Source organism: Myotis nattereri, assembly GCF_964212035.1.
Source record: "Myotis nattereri genome assembly, chromosome: 10".
In the NCBI taxonomy this organism is placed as follows: domain Eukaryota; kingdom Metazoa; phylum Chordata; class Mammalia; order Chiroptera; family Vespertilionidae; genus Myotis; species Myotis nattereri.
This window is the reverse complement of record NC_138085.1, coordinates 1,250,838-1,270,183: the sequence shown is the minus strand read 5'-3', so window position 1 is coordinate 1,270,183 and position 19,346 is coordinate 1,250,838. Positions and strand designations below refer to the sequence as shown.

The 19,346-nt window shown below is 49.2% G+C and overlaps 1 protein-coding gene across 1 annotated transcript; it reads right to left on the bottom strand.

Annotated features, from left to right (window-relative positions):
* Nucleotides 1–795: 795 nt before the first annotated feature.
* CNOT11 (CCR4-NOT transcription complex subunit 11) lies at nt 796–16,971 on the bottom strand. Its single transcript, XM_081101627.1, has 7 exons — nt 16,394–16,971; nt 14,094–14,258; nt 9,676–9,828; nt 7,691–7,893; nt 5,763–5,965; nt 1,898–1,994; nt 796–1,816 (listed from the first exon to the last, which is right to left on the bottom strand). Exons 1-7 carry the CDS (start codon nt 16,845–16,847, stop codon nt 1,619–1,621), a joined length of 1,473 nt encoding a protein of 490 aa, XP_080957753.1. The 5' UTR covers nt 16,848–16,971; the 3' UTR covers nt 796–1,618.
* Between the last annotated feature and the right edge of the window lie 2,375 nt (nt 16,972–19,346).

The following is a 19,346-nucleotide window of genomic DNA, read 5'->3' as shown; positions in this document are numbered from 1 at the left end:
CCTTTCACCTGCATGAAAAGTATGATCACTGGTGCATGCGGTGTCCCGGACTGCGAGAGGGATGTCCAGGTGCCGGTGTCGCCCGACATCCCCCGAGGGCTCCAGGACTGCGAGCTGGTGCAGGCTGGGCGGAGGGGACTGCCCCCTGCACACGGATTACATGCATCGGGCCTCTGGTTTCCCTATAAAATACAGTGGAACCTCGTGGCTCAAACTTACTTTGTTCAGAGGCTGTTGGAGAAGTGACTTGTTCAAAAACCGAACCATTTTCCACATTAAAAATAATGTGAATTGAATTAATCCATTCCAGGCCCCTAAATCCCATTTTAACCTTTCTCATACACAGTGCATACTGTTTAATATATAAACAAACACGTCTTTTCTTACATTTATCAAACCACCCCCTTCAGCACTGGTCCAGGGGTGTCTTTCATGTCACTGCCTGGAAATGCTGCCGCAGGTGAACTGCTTTTCCTTCACCCAAATCAGCCAGTTTTCCTACCTCTTCAACTGCCTGTGGTCATGGCTTCTTTCACACCCTTAGCCTCAGTAGCACTCTTGATGCCTCTTAATGTCTTAAACTGTGCTGCTCATCCATTTCACGAAAATATTCACAGCTCAGCAGCCAAAAACTAAAGTTTGGTTCCACAACTGAGACATTTTTTCCATTGAGAACTGAATTGTTCAAGATGAGAGGCGTTTAAGAAACAAGGTTTGACTGTACATGCTTTGAAAATACCTCATTATATGAATAATTTTTCACAATTTCTTCAAGAAAAAAATACATTCTGATCATAGTTTATAAAAAACAACTTTAATATAAGGCACTGTTGTCCTGAGCCCACACGATGCCCTCCTGCTTCTCAGTCGGCACCTGCACCACCAGCAGAGCAGTTTATTTTACATGGAGATTCCTCCCCAAAGTACAGATGATGTTTCTCCTCAAAAATTACTATCCTAGCTAGACTCATAACTAAAGAACATCTCGAGAGAAAAAAAAACAAAACTATACCAGCTGTTATAACCCTGATCAAGGTTTCTAAGACTTCCTGTGTTTATAAGAGGCCCAGGAAATGAATTTATTCTTGTTATATCTGTTAAGTCCTCAAACAAGAAAGGATAAAGTTACAAGTATGTCCTTGGTTCAAACTCTGCTTAATGAGAAGAGTTACCTGCGTAATGGGTTCAAGGATCAACCTGTTTGCCACTTGACCCAAAAACATTCAACTGATTTCACCTCAAGGTCAGTATAGCAAAGTCTTAGTCGTCATTTTCTCTCATTAAATACGTTTAACATCGGAACTTTAGGAAAGCTGGATTCTTAATCAGAAGCCTGAAATCCATTTTAACAAAAACACCTTGCTTTTTAGTGCTAACAACCTCACCTACTTTTTTGCAATAACCTTTCTTTGGATAACCATTCCTTCTGTAAGACACCTAAAGACATTTTTCAAGTTCTTACCAAAAATTCTTCTGAAGGAAAAAGTCACCCAGGAAAGTTAAACTGCTTTAAGTAGCTGAAGTGTTGTTTATAGTATTACAACAAAAAATCCACTCAGGGTTCTAACAGTTAAAACTGAGATCACAGCACAGCTGAACAGGTGGTGCTGATGAGGTACTACTTTGACGTTTTGGTCTCGGAAGGCGTGTCCCCAGTGTCCAGTGTCTTCAACAACCGGAAAAGGCCGGCAGCTTCTCGGATCCTACTGAACTCGATGCAAAACGCCTGCACCTCTATGAACAGGTCCTGCACGTTGATGATTTTGTTACGGATCAAGGACTGAAGAAAGACACACACCAGACGCACCAAACGATTCTGAAAAACAAAAGAAAAGTTCAGTGTGCCCATTTTCTTGGCAGGTTATTTATAAAATTTACTAAAATTTCTATTGGTTACCTGCATATACTTATCCTTAATCTGTTCACAAGTAGAGATGCAATTTGATATGTAAAGGTGGATGAACTCAGGAGGTAGGTCAACAGCTGTAGTCAGTCTGTTTCAGAGTAGAAAAGCAGGGTTATTTTATATGCTCACATCAAAGAATATTGTTAACCATAAGATACCACATTTCCTTTGGTCTTTTCGTGTGAATTTCTGATGACCAATTTACCTAGTTTTAAATATACTTATGCAAATAAACCTAAGAGGCATGCCCATCTGTTAATAAATGACACTTGCATTTTCTGTCATTTTGCATTATGCATTATAATCACTCATTAAGCAATCAATTCTGTGAGCACCATGTCTCTGTTTTGGCTGAATCATAATTCAGTTATTTTTTCCAAGCTCTAATAACCTTGACAGTGATTCCATTCATTTACTAAATTCTGATTATATATAAGTGCTATGCCAAGCAGTGTGTGTGAGGGAGGTGTAAGTTTAGTAGCTAAACTGTACAATATAACTTAAGTGCTAGAAAGAGTAATAATGTAAGTGAAAAGAGTTGGGAAGAGTCTTAAAAGGACGAATGACTTAAATTGACACTTCAGTAGAGGTGTCAATGGTCTGAGTAAAGCTTGGAGCCAGGGGTTCACAGGGTACTCAAGACCTTCCCCTTCAGACCTCGTGGGGGAGGGAAGGGGGCACCTGGCTGAAGGTTAACAAAAGGCAGGGTATGGGGAGATCAGTTTAGAGCAGGGGGGGTGGGCAAACTTTTTTACTCGAGGGCCACAATGGGTTCTTAAACTGGACCGGAGGGCCGGAACAAAAGCATGGATGGAGTGTTTGTGTGAACTAATATAAATTCAAAGTAAACATCATTATATAAAAGGGTACGGTCTTTTTTTTTTTTTTTTTTTAGTTTTATTCATTTCAAACGGACCATAGTTTGCCCACGGCTGGTTTAGAGTCTCAAAAGGGAAGCTAGTATTTTTTAAAGGACTCTAGGGAATTTTTATGGAAAAATAAAAAAAGGTATGCATGCTAACTATACAGTATGCATTTCTGGAAGAAACAAAACATCCCTAAGTCTAGAACTTTATCCATTGGGCGCTGAGGAACTAGGGTTCTGAGGAAACATCACCAGAGGCTACTGCGGCCACAGCTGCTTCACACTCAAGGGTGACTCACGATCACTGGGGGGGGCACAAAGCAGATCTTGTTCTTGAGATTACTGAGTGATTCTTGGACTAAGTGCAAACGTCTGACAGTAACTTCCGCAAGAACGTGGTGAGGGGAAGAATGAGCCCTCGACTCGGTCCACCCCTGGACTTGACAGAACACAGCCCTAAGAAGAGCGGTCTAAGGGCACGGGACAGGCCTCAGGGAGAAGGCAGGTGAAGCAGCGTGTTTTAAAAACCCAGTTCACCAGTTGCACCAGTAAGAAAGTACAGCTAGAACCTCATGCTGCCTTTCCCGCCCCACAAAGAAACACTCTCCTACTTGGGGTCACCTGGCTTCAGCTAGACTTTTTTCACTAGTTTATTAACTTAAAAGGACGTGTTCTTTTTTTTTTTCTTCTTTAAATATGGAACGCTTCACGAATTTGCATGTCATCCTTGCACAGGGGCCATGCTAATCTGTATCGTTCCAATTATAGTATGAGACCCGGTACACAAAATTTGTGCACTTGGGGGGGGGGGGGTCCCTCAGTCCGGCCTATGCCCTCTCACAGTCCAGGAGCCCTACGGGTATGTCCAACTGCCATGGAGGCAGGAGAGGCTCCCAGCACTGCCACTGCCCTCACCAGCTGTGTACCCGGCTCAGGGCTTCTGGCTGAGAGGTGTTCCCCCTGTGGGAGCACACTGACCACCAGGGGGCAGCTCCTGCATTGAGCGTCTGCCCCCTGGTGGTCAGTGCACGTCATAGCAACCAGTCATTCAGTCTATTTGCATATTAGCCTTTTATTATATAGAACTAGAAGCCCGGTGCACAAAAATTTGTGCACTTGGGGAGGAGGGGAGATCCCTCAGACCTGCCTGTGCCCTCTCGCAGTCTGGGACCCCTTGGGTGATAACGACCTGCTGGCTTAGGCCTGCTCCCGGGTGGCAGAGGGCAGGCCCAATCCCTAGGTGCAGCCCCTGGTCGGGCTCAGAGCAGGGCTGATTGGGGAGTTGGGGCACCGCCCTGTCATGCACAGAGCAGGGCGGATAGGGAGGTTGCGATGCCACCCTCAGTCACGCTCAGGGTAGGGCCGACTGGGGGGTTGGGGCACCGCCCCCTGTCACACTCAAGGCAGGGTTGATGGGGAGGTTGTGGCGCCACCCCGTCACACACAGAACAGGGCTAATCAGGGGGTTGGAGCGCTGCCCCGTCACTCACAGAGTAGGGCCCATCAGGGGGGTTGGGGCTCTGTACCCTGTCACGCACAGAGCAGGGTCGATCAGGGGGTTGGGGAGCTCCCCCGTCACGCACAGAGAGGGCCCATCAGGGGGTTGAGGAGCTCCCCCCTGTCACTCACAGAGTAGGGCCAATAGGAGAGTTGGGGCACCGCCCTCTATCACCCACAGAGCCGGGCCGATCAGGGGGTTGGGGCGCCGCCACTGTCACACTCAGGGCAGGGCCGATGGGGAGGTTATGGCTGTACCCCGTCACACACAGAGCAGGGCCGGTGGGGGCGCGGTTGGGGCGCAGCACCCTGTCACACACAGAGCAGGGCCGATCAGGGGGTTGGGGTGCCGCACCCTGTCACACACAGAGCCGCAGGGTGATCAGGGGGTTGGGGAGCTCCCCCCTATCAGGCACAGAGCAGGGCTGATCAGGGGGTTGGGGCACCTTCCCCTGTCATGAACAGAGCAGGGCCGATAGGGAGGTTGTGGCCCTGCCCCCTGTCACACACAGAGCCGCAGGGCGATCAGGGGGTTTGGGCGCTGCCCCCTGTCACGCTGATCCCGGTGCCAGGAGGCCTCGCGGCTCCGCTGATCCTGGTGCTGGGAGGCATATTACCCTTTTACTATATAGGATAGAGGCCTGGTGCACGGGTGGGGGCCGGCTGGTCTGCCCTGAAGGGTGTCCTGGATCAGGGTGGGGGTCTCCACTGGGGTGCCTGGCCAGCCTGGGTGAGGGGATGATAGCTGTTTGCAGCTGGTCACACACCCTTCAGGGTGGGGGCCCCACTGGGGTGCCTGGCCAGCCTGGGTGAGGGGCTGAGGTCTGTTTTCAGGCTGGCAGATGACTGAAGCTCCCAGCCGCTCCTTTTTTTCTTTCTTTTTTTTAATTCTGGGCCAGCTTTAGCTCTGAGGCTTGGCTCCAGCTCTTAGGCCTTGGCAGCTGAAAGCAGGTATCTGGTTTGTTTGGGTTCTATAATTGAAACACTGTTTCAACTCCAGCTCTGAGATCGCGGCTGGCTGAAAGCAGGTTTCTGGGGTTTTGTTTAGCTTCTATATTTGTAACAATGTTTCAAACTGCAAGCTCAGAGGCGGGCAGCGGCAGGTGGGGAACGTTGGAGTCCTCCGTCACTGAAGCAAGCAAGCCTCATGTTCACTTCAAGCTGCCTGGCTGCCGGCCCCCATCTTGACTGGCAGTTAATCTGCATATCACCCTGATTAGCCAATGGGAAGGGTAGCGGAGGTACAGCTAATTACCATGTTTCTCTTTTATTAGATAGGATTATATAGGATTAATGCTAAATATTTGAAATCCTACCCTCCTGGTTCTTTCCTGGGGATGCTAAATTTACATGCAGTGAACACTAAAGCTCAGATTATTTCATTTATTGGGTTTTCTCAGGCTAAGACCAGAGAAAACTTTGTGGTCGTTTTTCCCTGCTGGCCATGTAATCAGGTGTCTACCCCCCCGCATCTGACCACGAGTAGGGACTTACCGGTTCACCACTTCCATGGAATGTAAAGACATATCCATATTGACTAGGACTGAAAAGTACTCGGTGATCTGGCTGGACTGCATCAGCTTCAGCAGCATCTCTATAGCGACGAGAGGGTTGTTCTCCACCAGGTCAGGAAGCTTGGCTGGCGTGAGGCCAATATGATAAACAAGTTTGGGGTCTTTTTCCAACTCACCAAGGAGCTAAGTTTTAAAAAAAAAAAAAGGTTCTTGAGTCAAAGTAGCATTCTCTTTGCTGCATACAAAAATACATATTTTATTTACAAGCAGCTACAAAATTACCTCCATTGAACCAACTTCATAAATTTCTTCCCTGAAATATATGATCATAACGACTTTGTATTTTTCAATTTACATCTGAATTATAACGATTTTAAAATATAAACACCTCTATTATTACTTTCTCCTCACCTGAGGATACGTTTTATTGATTTTGAAAGAGAGAGAGAGAGAGAGAGAGAGATTGAGAGGCAGTCATCAATGGGTTGCCTCCTGTGTGCGTCCCAACCAGGGATCAAACCAAAAACGTAGGTATGTGCCCTGACTGGGAATCAAACCCACAATCTTTGTGGTATACGGGATGACACTCCAACCAACTGAGCCACCCGGCCAGGGCGATAAATTAAGACAGTTTATAAATATGCCAGTGATTCCTCCTGGGAATTAAGCCAGACTCAATATTGTCTGGTTGAATAAAATAAGTGGATTGTAACAACATTGTCCTTAAGTCCTTTGTGGGTTTCTTTCTCTGTCAAAAATAATTTTATTTACCAATCAGTTCCCCTAAAAAACCTAGACCGTAGAGAATTGAGGGACATCTAAAACAACTGCACAGCCCCGCTCCAGGTGGGAAAAGGAAGCCTGGAGAGGGAACAGGTTGGGGAGAGGGGGAGCAGGGTGGGGAGAGGGAGAGCAGGCTGGGGAGGGGGTAGTAGGCTGGGGAGGGGGGAGCAGGCTGGGGAGGGGGTAGTAGGCTGGGGAGGGGGGGCTTTCTTGCAATCCACCCCTTTGCAGTATTTATGGTTCAAGCCACAAGCATACTTGTAATTCAAAAACAATTTTTTTCCTGCCAAATAATCAATTACTTTTACTTTAAAATTGTCTGTGTTCTGTCCCCTATGTACTTTATGTACCAGAGTGGACTGTGCTTCTGGGTGGCATAGTAAGTAAAGTGAACTACAAACAGCTGCCTACCTGACTCTGCAAGGAATATTTCTGGTGGTAACTGCACCGGAGATGTCAGCATCTCCTGACAGGGTCTAATGTGAATGTGCGACCTGAACAGGAGTCACCAACCAGACACCACCCACAGTGTGTCCTTGCCTTTCCCTCAAGGGCAGCGGGGCCCACTGTGAGCCTCAACCCCACTCCTACCCAGCGGTGTGATGGGGCGAGTTTACCACCTGCGCTTCCTCCTTCCTCCCCCATGACAGGCTGAGAAGTCGCTCACCCTCAGGAGATTCCTGCCCAGCCACATGGATTGTCTGGCTGGCACACAGCGGGAGCCAAGTGCCAAAAAAGCCCTTCCCCCTCTCCCAGAGTCAAACCTCAGCACATGGTTAGTCATCAAGCTCCTGCCCCACCAGTGGGCGGGCAGAGCAACGCTTCAGATCACCCTAGGGCAGTGATGGCGAACCTTTTGAGCTTGGCGTGTCAGTATTTTGAAAAACCCTAACTTAACTCTGGTGCTGTGTCACATATAGAAATTTTTTGATATTTGCAACCATAGTAAAACAAAGACTTATATTTTTGATATTTATTTTATATATTTAAATGCCATTTAACAAAGAAAAATCAACCAAAAAAACGAGTTCGCGTGTCATAGGTTCGCCATCACTGCCCTAGGGGTCACTTACCACATGATGAGAAAACAAAAATCAATGCTTGACGGTTAAAGAAAAGGTTTACCTGTGTTTGTTGAGGAGAAGATAAGGGGCTTTTGAAGGCTTTGGCCATTATTCGCTTGATCTCTACACCCGTGCTATTCTTAACGCACATGGATTTATCCCACTGAATGGAATGGTCGGGCTCTGTTGGGTTCAGCCAGGCCAGCTCGTCCTCACAGATGTGGAGTGGAGGTGGTGGACGAATAAACTCTGGCCGAAAATGGCCTGTAAATGAGAAGTAACACGAGACTGACTCTATCAGTGAGTTCACACTGCACACATCTGTGTGCATCTACACGCGTTTCACTTAATGAAGGAGACTAACACCCTTTTAATAAGAATAACATGATAAAACTGGCTTCAAAACCAGAAGCAGAAGGGATATAGGTCAGGGTTCATTCATGATACAAAGAAGAAAGTGAAGCACACACATTATTATGCCAGAGACCAAATGGCTGTATTTCTGAAGAGAGGCACCAGGAGCTGACAACCTTCATTTGAGCATGCTTACCACTCAATGCAAAGGACACGACCTGCCCTATGGGTGACAGCCTCTCGGGAAAATGAAACCCTATTTGATCTCACTCATCCTATTCTTAGTTACCACCATTCTATCCTGAGACCACTAGGTTGTGTACTAGTTCAGCCTTTGCCTCTTACAACCTTGAAGTGGCGAATTACATGGAGACGAGATGTCAGGGGGAATGTACGGCTGTCCAGTGGTTGAACATTAACCTATGAACTGGGAGGAAACAGTTCGATTCCTGGTCAGGGCACTGCCAGGGCTGCGGGCTCCATCTCCAGCAGGGGGTGTAGGAGGCAACTGATCAATGATTCTCTCTCATCATTGAAGTTTCTCTCTTTCTCCCTCTCCTCTCTCAAATCAATAAAAATATATACATATTTTTTAAAAATGTATAGTGGACTTGACATTTTCAAATAAATCTGAAGACTTCCATAAATTCACAAATACCATATTCATTTTCATAAAATAATAAAAGTACAACAGGAAAATAAAGCGACTCAACACTTCACCTATTTCATAAAACATGATTGCTCTCTAAGTTAGAAGCCCACTAAAATAATGCTGGCTGGAACTTCTGCTAAACAAGTTCCACACCCTGGTCTCCACACAGGGCCTGAGGGCTCGCTCCTCTGGATCCCAGCCCCTGCAAAATCTGAGAGCATACTCTGGTTTACTGAAAATGTCTGTTTTCTGGCTAAGAACTAACACCGTATGTTACACTCTCTCCTCATTTACATCGCAGAACTAGCCGCTGAAGCTCTTTCCAACAGAATCAGTTTTTAACACTTCATGGGAAGCACGACACTGTGTCAGGTTCCCGCGGGAGGGATGCCTGGTGCCCTGACCGGTGTCTGCAGGTTTGCTGTCACCTGCCTCCCGTGGCCCACGCGTCAACGCTGGTCCTGGCACGTGTGAGCTACACACCAGGTGCATGAGCTTCAGGCACACCTGTGACCGGCTGAGACTTCAGTATCCCACTGACGCCAGAGACGGACTGTAAACGGCAGAGTCAGTGTGAGCCTCAGGCTCATGGGGACGCTGCGATCTGAAGAACCTGTTCTCACCCCTGAGCAGAAGGCGGGCCTTCACCAGTAAAACACAGAAGCCTATAAAACCACAAGATGCCGCTCTAATACTTCAAGTTCAATGGATTTTTTTTAAATTAAGAACTATAAGATCAGGAAAACTTTACAATGGAGAAAATAATGATAGTGATAAAATTAATAAAGAGGTATAATAATAAGCTACAAAATAGTCTCATTTCAGTAAAATCGGAGAATGTGTATCTTCACATGCGCTGATGACAGATACTGTGATTTCATTACCGAAGGTAACTCACCGAGCGTCTCCACGGCCCTCTAGACACTCCACTGAGTTTCTCATTAGATTCTAGTTTAAGCAGCAACGAAACTAACAATGTTTTAGAAAAGCAACTCAGGGTGATGATAAAATAAAACCGAGAGTATGAAACATGTACCTACTTTCAATAGGCGGCTTCGGTCCACTGACTAAAGCTTCTGTGATCTGAGAGGCCACGGAGCTGTCAAATCCAGAATTAGAAGAGTCCGGGTCTGGGTCACTGAGAATACTGGGGAAGCTAGCCTTACTTTGGGTCGGCAATTCAGACTGGCGTTCTGAAAAGGTCAAAAACGGAGACATTTTAAAATTGAGGGCACCTCAAGGAGAATGAAAGACAGGCTACTAACTGCGGAAAGCTACCTGCCTCACGTGCGCAAAGGGCCAGATTCAGAATGCGTGTATTCTTCTTCAAAACACCTACAAATCAATTTTTAAAAATGGGAAAACATGGGCTAATGACTTCAACAAGAGTTTTATTTTTAAAAACCAAAAAGCCTGGACCTGGCTGGTGTGGCTCAGTTGGGTGGAGCAGTTCCATGCACCAAAAAGGTCAACGATACCATTTCCCGTCGGGGCATATACCCAGGTTGCGGTTCAATCCCTGGTCGGGGTGCGTGAGGGAGGCAACCAATCGATGTTTCTCTCCCTTCCTCTTCCTTCCTCTCTCTCAAAACTCCATAAAAACATATTCTCAGGTGAAGATTAGAAATAATAAAAACAAACAAAAGCCATAAATCCTGAATGGCTGATGAACATCTGAAAAAAATTCTCAATCCCATTAGGAACCAGGGAGAAATCAGTTAAAACACAAGGTATTATTACACACACACCAGATTGGCAGAAATTAACAAGCCTGGCATTATCAAATGCAGAGGAGGTTGTCGGGTGACTGGCACACTGCTAATGGGCATGAAAACTGGCACAGCAACGTGAAAACCAAGCCCCAATACTTGATCAGTCTCCCGTGTGCTTATCGTCCCATCTAGCAGAAATTGCCACGCGTGCACCAGGACGATACACAACAACGTCCACAGCACCCATCAACTGTAGAACAGATGAAGAACACGTATTCCACTACATGGAACATATACTACAACTCATCAAAAAACAACCCAATTAAAAAATGGGCGTCCTGGCCAGTGGGTGTGGCTCAGTGTTAGAGCATTTCGGGTTCCCAGCCCTGGACATACACCTGGGTTGTAGGTTTGCTTCCCCAGCCCGTCTGGGTAGGTGCAGGAGGCAACCAATCGATGTGTCTTTCTCACATCGATGTTTCTCTTTCTTTCTTTTTTAAAATATATTTTTATTGATTTCAGAGAGGAAGGGAGAGGGAGAGAGAGATAGAAACATCAGTGATGAGCCGAAACCGGTTTGGCTCAGTGGATAGAGCGTCGGCCTGCGGACTGAGGGGTCCCGGGTTCGATTCCGGTCAGGGGCATGTGCCTGGGTTGCAGGCACATCCCCGGTGGGAGATGTGCAGGAGGCGGCTGATAGATGTTTCTCTCCCATCGGTGTTTCTGACTCTCTATCTCTCTCCCTTCCTCTCTGTAAAAAATCAATAAAATATGTTTAAAAAAAAAAACAAAAAACATCAGTGATGAGAGAGAATCATTGATTGGCTGCCTCCTGCACGCGCCACTGGGGATCCAGCCCACAACCCGGGCCTGTGCCCTCATCCTGGTTCATAGGTCAACGCTCAACCACTGAGCCAGGACAACCAGGCTCTTTTTCTTGCTTTTCCTTTCTTTCCCTTCCTTCCTTCCTCCCTCCCTCCCTCCTTTCCGTCCTTTCATCCTTTCTCTCTTTCCCTCTCTCTCTCTCTCTCTTTTTCTCTCTCTCAGTCTCTCCCCTTCCCTCCCCCCACCCCACCTTCCTCCCCTCCACTCTCTAAAAGTCAATGCATAAAATATCCTCTGTTGAGGATTAACAAAACAAAACAAATCCAAATAAACGGGCAAACAGTCTGAATACACATTTTTCCCAAAAGGACAGATGGCCATGAAAAGATGCTCAATGTAACTAATCATCAAGGAAATAGAAATCAAAGCCATGAGATATCGCCACACACATGGCAGAATGGCTATTATCAAAAACACGAAACCTGGTTAGGTACTCAGTTGGTTAGAGCGTCATCCCAATATGTCAAGGTTGTGTGTTCGATCCCTGGTCAGGGCATATACAATAAGCAACCAATGAATGCATAAATAAGTGGAATAACAAACCAATGTTTCTCTCTCTCTCTCTCTCTCTCTCTCTCTCTCTGGCATATACAATAAGCAACCAATGAATGCATAAATAAGTGGAATAACAAACCAATGTTTCTCTCTCTCTCTCTCTCTCTCTCTCTCTCTGGCATATACAATAAGCAACCAATGAATGCATAAATAAGTGGAATAACAAACCAATGTTTCTCTCTCTCTCTCTCTCTCTCTCTCTCTCTCAAAAAGATAATCAATTAAAAAAAAAAAGCTTGGCTGGTGTGGCTCAGTGAGCTTCGACCTATGAACCAGGAGGTCACAGTTCGATTTCCCATCAGGAAACATGCACAGGTTGTGGGCTCAATCTCCAGTGTGGGGCATGCAGGAGGCAGCCGATCAATGATTCTCCTTCATCACTGATGTTTCTATCTCTCTCTCCCACTCCCTTCCTCTCTGAAATCAATAAAAATATTTTTTTTAATTCTTAAATTTCAAAATATATATTAAAAAAAGTTGAGATGATAAATGCTGGCAAGGATATAAAGAAAAGGGAACCTTCGTGTACTGTTAGAGGAAATATAAGTTGGTGCAGCTACTATAGAAAACAGTATGCAGGTTCCTCAAAAACTTAAAAATAGAGCTACCATATGATCCTGCAATTCCATTTCTGGTTGGATTCACACACACACATCTCACTCACTCACTCACCACACCTTTGGTCCCTGGATCCCACTGAGGGATTGGAATCTCAGGCCTCTGCAAAGATGGTCTGTGTCGCTAGCTCCAGATAAGATAGGTGGGCTTGGCTTTTTCTTCCCCCACTTGGGAAATGAATGGCTTGCGACATCTTAAACTTGGGCAGGGGACCGCAGCAGCAGGCTTGGCCAGCCACTCGGCCAAGCTTCTCAATCCTACTCTGGTCATATATTCCTTTCTGAGCTTGACATACTTTAAAACTTCTCACAGGCTCTCGTCATCACAAGTTGAGGGATCAGATTTGATTCTCACATTACTGAATACAAAGCTAGCATCCTCAAGCTATGTATTACTTCTGAAGGTGAGGTCCTTGAAACTATCACCTCTGTACCCCGTTTTCATACTATCTTTGGTTTTGGAAATAACCATTTTATTTCTGTTAATAGATTGTATCTGGCACTAGAGAATAATAAGCACTTCTGTGTACTTTCAATCTGAAAAGTCTTGAAACGATTTTTCTGGATTTCAAAAAATAACCATTGTTATACTGCTAATACCCAGCAGTTAAAAAAGGAGGTCAGAATGCTGCAAGGAAAACGCAGTTTGCGGAGAGATGTCACCTTATATAAGCAGCCAAATGTCACAGGTGCATTAGTCTACGACTGGGGCCCTGTCAGAATCAATACTGTGGCTCATTTAATCACAAGGCCAAGGGTCCGCCAATCTGGCTACATATCAGTTTCCCTAGTGAATCACCCTCAAGCGTAAGACCCGAGCCTGTGTTTTTGCTTAGAGCAAGCAAGCAGGTGCCTCTCCTCCACTCCTCCTACCCAGTTCCAGAAGGTCCCCTATTTTCCATCACATCACACTTGTTTCAGCAGTGCCCATGCATGTGCTTATATGTGTAGCACAGAAGTTGCCCGAACAATCTTGAAACAGAAGAACAAAATGGACGCCTCGCACTTCCTATTCTCAAAACTCGTTATAGAGCCACTGTACTCAGAAGTGTGGCCCCGGAATAAACAGACACATAAGCCAGGACACAGAACAGAAGTGCCGGGAGTAAATCCTCCCATACACGGCCAAACCATTTTCCACAGTGGCGCCCGGAGCACACTGCTTCGGCTACTCAGCATCCCTTGAGACTCCATAGGAATTTTATGACGGGTTTTTCTATTTTTGCAAAACATACCTTTTATAGGAATTGCACTGAATGTGTGATCTCACTTTGAGCAAAACTGACATGAGGAACATTTTTTTATGTTTTTAACAAACAATTTTATTCAGTGTTCTTCTTAAATTGAAAAAGCAATCCATTCAAGTGAAAACTCAAAATGAACCTAGATTATGAAGGGTTTTCCTATTCTTGTCTCTTGAATTCCCCTCCAATCCATGTATCCTACACTCCAGCTGCACAAAATCTCTCAGCTTCTGATTCCAGATTTCAAGACATTCAATACTCCAAGTTCCTTTCCCTCCCCACCACTGCCTCCCATCAGTACCCAGCAAAAGTACTGGAACTATGTTTTTCAAGGAAAATACTAATCTTTTAGCACAGCCACAGACCTGCATGTTAAGTGGAGTAACTTAAGAAAAAACTCCTAATACAATACACAAAAATGCCCAAATCACCCATCCCTCCTTACCAGCCAAGGCGAGCTGAAGCCCGCTAATGTCCACAGACTGGCCCATGTTCCCAACATCCATCAGTGCGATCTGCCGAGGTGTCTTTTTGAAGAGTTCCCTCGGGGGTGCCAGCATTAGCTGGGAAAGAAAAAACTTTTCTGGCGGAGTTATAGGAGGTAAAAATCCTGTAAATACAGATGCATGACAATTTCTCCAGTGACTATTTAAACATGAGTCTGGTAAAATTAGCATTTGCTACTTGCCATCTCAACTTATGTCAAAAGACAAAATTATTTTAAGTTTCAGTTACTCAAATATATACATTTATGAAAATGTAATTCAGTGTCATTTGAAATGCTATGATTTGAGGCAGTATCAATGGAAGTTAAGATTTCTGTAATTAAGAATTTTGTTTTTAACATGCCTCAATTCCTGCAAAGGCTAACGCTTATGTACTGCTAGCGAAAACAAATGTAAAACTGCGACATTCAGCAATGCTTTCCCTCTGCTACCAGCCACTGTGCGGTTAGGACGGAAGCCACCGCCAGCAGTGCCCACGCGCTGCCCCCCTGGCCTCCCAGCTCCCAGCTCCCAGCGCCCATCTCCCAGCGCCCAGCTCCAGGGCTGACGCCGCTTCCTCCGGCCCACCCTCAGCTGCGCACCCAGCCCGCCTCCCACCCAAGCACCGGCCACCCCCTGGCCTCCTCCTGGGACACACAGGGCAGCCTTCCTGGTCCACACTCCACTTACCTTTTAGTTACATTTCTAGGAACGAATCTGCTCACACTACTGAACCTGTTTACACAGAATTACACCCAGACTTCTGCACCCTGATAAAACCTTCCTGATCTGGTCCTGCCCCACCTCCCTAACCTCCTCTCTCGAATTCCCCTCCAACCCGTGTGTCTGACGCTGCACCTGCACAGCATCGCTCAGCTTGATTCCAGGTTTCAAGGTGCCCAGCACTCCACCTTCTGAGACCTGCAGGGCCCCTCCCTCCCCGCCACCACCTCCCATCAGGGCCCAGCAAGCGTCCCTCCTGCCCTGGCCGGTGTGGCTCAGTGGATAGAGCGCCGGCCTGCGGACTCAAAGGTCCCAGGTTCGATTCCGGTCAAGGGCATGTACCTGGCTGCGGGCACATCCCCAGTGTGGGGCGTGCAGGAGGAGGCTGATCGGTGTGTCTAACTCTCTATCCCTCTCCCTTCCCCTCTGTAAGAAATCGATAAAATATATATTTTTTAAAAAAGCGTCCCTCCTGGGGGCCGGCAGGCGGCATGAGGCACAGCCCGACCACACGGTGGACTGTGTGCCCAGCAGCCGAGGCCTTTCTGGAGTCCAGGGAAGCCTTTACTCCCGTCCATTCCCGGCCCGGCTCCTCGGAACCGTTCGCTGGGCACCGAGCCTGGGCCCGGCCCGCCCCGCCCCGCAGGAGTGAGCGCCACCCGAGCTAATTTAACAAAAGCAGGACTGATGGGGTAGCACTTACCAAGAGAGACTTTTATTCCTCATAATAACTCTACCAGCTAGGAACTGTCTGCACTGTCACAGATAAAAACTGAGGTAGGGAGAGCGAAAATAAGCAACCCCCGGACCCCTTCGCTGGCAAACTGGCGTTTACAGTGAATCTGCTGTCCACGCTCGGCTTGGGCCTCGCCCCCTGTCTGCCCTGAGGAATTCAAAGGGCCTGGCGGCCTGAACCCCAACCTGTCCGTCCCCATGCCCCAGGCCCAGGGGCACCCGGGAGCCAGCCCTGCCCGCCCGGCATCTCCGCCCGCGGGCCCGGGGTGAGCGCCGCGGGGAACAGGCCAGAGGCGGCGCTCCCCGGGCCCCCCGTCAGCACCCGCCTGCGGAGCGGCCTCCCCCCGCGGGCGGCGAGTCGCCTGGAGCAGCAGCCGCTTAGAAAGAGCCGTGGCCTCGCCGCGACCTCGCTGCCATCTCCTCGAGGCGGCCGCGCCAGCTGTCACTGGGCACTTTCTCGGCGCCCGGCCGTCACGCGTCGCCTGCCCGCGGCCCGAGCCGCGCCGACCGCCCGCCCCAGGATGCGAGGGCCCAACCGCCGGCGGGGCGGCCGCCGCGTCTCCGGACGCCGCCCAACGTGCCCGCGCAGCCACGGGCTCGGGTCGGCGCCACGGCCTCCGGCTCCCCGTCTGCGACTTAGACCCGCGGCAGCCGCGTCCCTAGACGCCGCCGCTCGGGCGGATTTCTGAGACGCTCGGCGCGCCGGGGCGGGGAGGGCGGACCGGGCAGAGGCCTGGCCCGCGGCGAAGGCCCGGGCGCGGGCGACCCGCGGCCCCTCCCGCCCCCGGCGGCGGCCGCGCACCTGAGAGCGGAGGCCGGTCGGGCTCCTGGCCGCCGCGGGCGGGCGGCGCGGGGTTGAGCAGGTGCGCGAAGCTGGCGGCGAAGGGGTTGGCGGCGAGCGGCTCGGTGCGGTACATCTCCCAGAGCAGGTAGAGCGCCGTGAGCCGCTGCGCCGCGCTGGGCAGCAGGTCGGGCTGCTGCAGCAGCAGCACCAGCACGGAGCCCAGGCGGAAGTGGTCGGCCTTGCTGAAGTAGTGGTGGAAGGCGGTGGACAGGCCCTCGAACGTGCTGCCGCCGCCCGCCTCCTCCGAGATGATGCTCAGCAGGCTCGACAGCTCCTTGGGGCTCAGGCTCATCCTGCCCGCGGGGCCGCCGCCCGGGCCGCCCCTGGGTGCCGCCGCCGCCTCCCGAGGCCCGCTCTGTTCCGCGGCGGTGGAAAGCCGGCCAGACGCCGCGCCCGCCCCGCCGCCACGCATCCACCTCGCCCGCCGCGCCGCTCCCGCCCGCACCGCTCCCCGAGGAGTGGCTCGGCGCTGGCTCCGCGCCCGGCCGTAAAGCGCGCCCCCTCACGACAGCGTCGCACACCGAGCCGGGAAGCCAAACCGCCACCGCGTAGAGGAGGAGGGGGAGGAGCAGGACGGTAGGATCCGGAAATGGCGTCGGCGAGACCGGAAGTGGGTCGGGGCCTGGCGTCACCTCCCCCAGAGCACCTCCGGCCTGATCCCGCGGCGGATCCCGCCCCGCAGAGTCGCAGGAAGTGTTGTCAAGGGAAGAAACGTTCAAACCTTTTCAATGTTTTTATTGATTTTAGAGAGAGGATCGCGGGTAGGCTGCCTTCTGCACGCCTCCCACCCGGGACCGAGCCCGCGACCTCAGTGCCCGGGAAGCGCCCAACCACTGAGCCACGCGGTCGGGGACCCTAGAGAATTTTTATGAGTTTATTTCAACCAAACTGACAATTGCTGGGAAGCAAAACCTCAACGGATTGAGAACACGCTCCGAAAACGGCACTTTTGAACCTCACTTTATACGTTACAATCAGAAGACGTAAGATTGGCTACATAAAACCCATTGCTGATAGACTAGGGAGGCGGGGAGAGCCAGGGGGCCCCGGGCCTGGGTGAGCAGCGGAGTGATGACACCTGCCACTCTCAGTTGGCGGGTGCAGGATAGTCAACAGTCCGCGGTTAACAATGACAGAGAGGGTTGTGGTCTGCCGGGGTGCCTGTGGTTTGAGGGGTGTGGGAAAAGGGAAGATACTTAGTTATTGCAAAGGCGTGTTATCAGTTCTGGTCTCCTAGGTGCATACACAATGGGCTCGGTTCAGGGGAAGATGGACCTTTGTTAGGGGAAAATAGCTTAAAAGTTTTAATTTCGCCCTAGCCTGTTTGGCTCAGTGGATAGAGCTTTGGCCTGCGGACTGAAGGGTCCCAGGTTCGATTCCCGCCAAGGGCACATGCCCCGGTTGCAGGCTCCTTCCCCAGTGGGGGGCGTGCAGGAGGCAGCCGGTCAATGATTCTCTCATTGATGTTTCTAGCTCTCCCTCTCCCTTCCTCTCTGAAATCAATAAAGAAATATATTTTTTAAAAAAAGTTTAATTTCTCACCGTCCTGTGTGGTTACTTCGAGTCTCTGAGTTTGTAAGGCCGCCATGCAGGTCCCCCCAGCTTGTCAGGTTTAGTTTGTGGCCCCTTTGGCATATGAGCTGTTACTCAACCAAAGTTAATTTCCAGTCTTACACTCCATTTTGCAGAAATGGAATCAGATTGCATGAGAGCTTTTGTACATGGTCATTTTAACAAGATTTCAGAGTTTTCCAATAAGTACTCATTTACAAAATTGTCTCGCAACTATTTTTTTTCCCAACTCTTTACTTAGCCTGCCCTAGGATGCTGGTCCTGGGTCTTGGTTGCATGTTGAAAGCCCTGAGGTGTCTTAGTGCCTGGTCCCAGCCCCAGAGATGATGACTGTTGACTCAGGTATTCCAGAACAAAAAGCAAAAGCACCGCTGCAAGGGGCTCTCGTGTGCACTCAGAGCTGAGAAATGCCAGTGGCACTTCCCAGACTTGCCCAGTTCCTTCCTGGACCTACAGAAGCCTGCAGGCATTTCACTCACCAGTGATTCATTTCCACAGGGCCAGTTTGGAAATCCAGTCTGCACTCAACAGTGCTCAGGAATTACCAACTTAAGGGCCACCTTCTGAAGTGAAACTGAAGGGGCGGAAATTGCTGGGTCATGAGGTGTGCATATTTTTAAGGCTTTTCAGTTTCTTGCTAGATGTCCTTCAGAGAGATCCTGCCAATTAACATTCCCAAAGCAGCTGTTAAAAAATTCAATCCAGTGAATTTGAAGATCTAATTGGCTTTTTTGAAGGATTAATAAATTGGGCAATATCCCATCTAATCCTCTGTAATAAAAGGCTAATATGCAAATTGTCCCTATGGGCGGGAGTTCGACTGACCAGGAGTTAGATGTGCGCTGACCACCAGGGGGCAGCATGGAGCATGGTGGCACTGGCAATGGAAGTGCTGCTGGCCCCAATGGGCCCCAATGAGAGCGGGACTGGCGGGATGGTGGAGCAGGTGAGTGGGCAGCACCAGGCCAAGGTAGGTGCAAAGGGAGGCTCTCGACAGCAGTTGCTAGGGACCCTACCCATGCACGAACTTTGTGCACTGGGCCTCTAGTCTATATATATAAAAGTCTAAGCGACCATTCAACCAGTAGCTATGACACACACTGACCACCAGGGGACAGATGCTCAATGCACAGGCATGGAAACATGGAACAGACTGATGAATCTCAGGGGGGGAGGGGGAAGGGAAGAGCAGGAAGAGATTAACCAAAGATCTTATATGGACACTAGAGGCCCAGTGCACGGATTCTTGCACTGGTGGGGTGTCCCTCAGCCTGGCCTGTGGAGATCGGGCTGAAACTAGCAGTCTGACATCTCCCGAGGGGTTCCAGATCCATGCACT

What these genes read in the sequence shown, in the direction of transcription:
- CNOT11 (XM_081101627.1), bottom strand. Translation starts at nt 16,847, where the DNA reads ATGCGTGGCGGCGGGGCGGGCGCGGCGTCTGGCCGGCTTTCCACCGCC. An exon ending in CGACCGGCCTCCGCTCTCAG is followed by an intron (nt 14,259 to 16,393) that starts GTGCGCGGCCGC and finishes CTGTATTTACAG; the next exon opens with GATTTTTACCTCCTATAACT. An exon ending in CTTCTCCTCAACAAACACAG is followed by an intron (nt 5,966 to 7,690) that starts GTAAACCTTTTC and finishes TTTAAAACTTAG; the next exon opens with CTCCTTGGTGAGTTGGAAAA.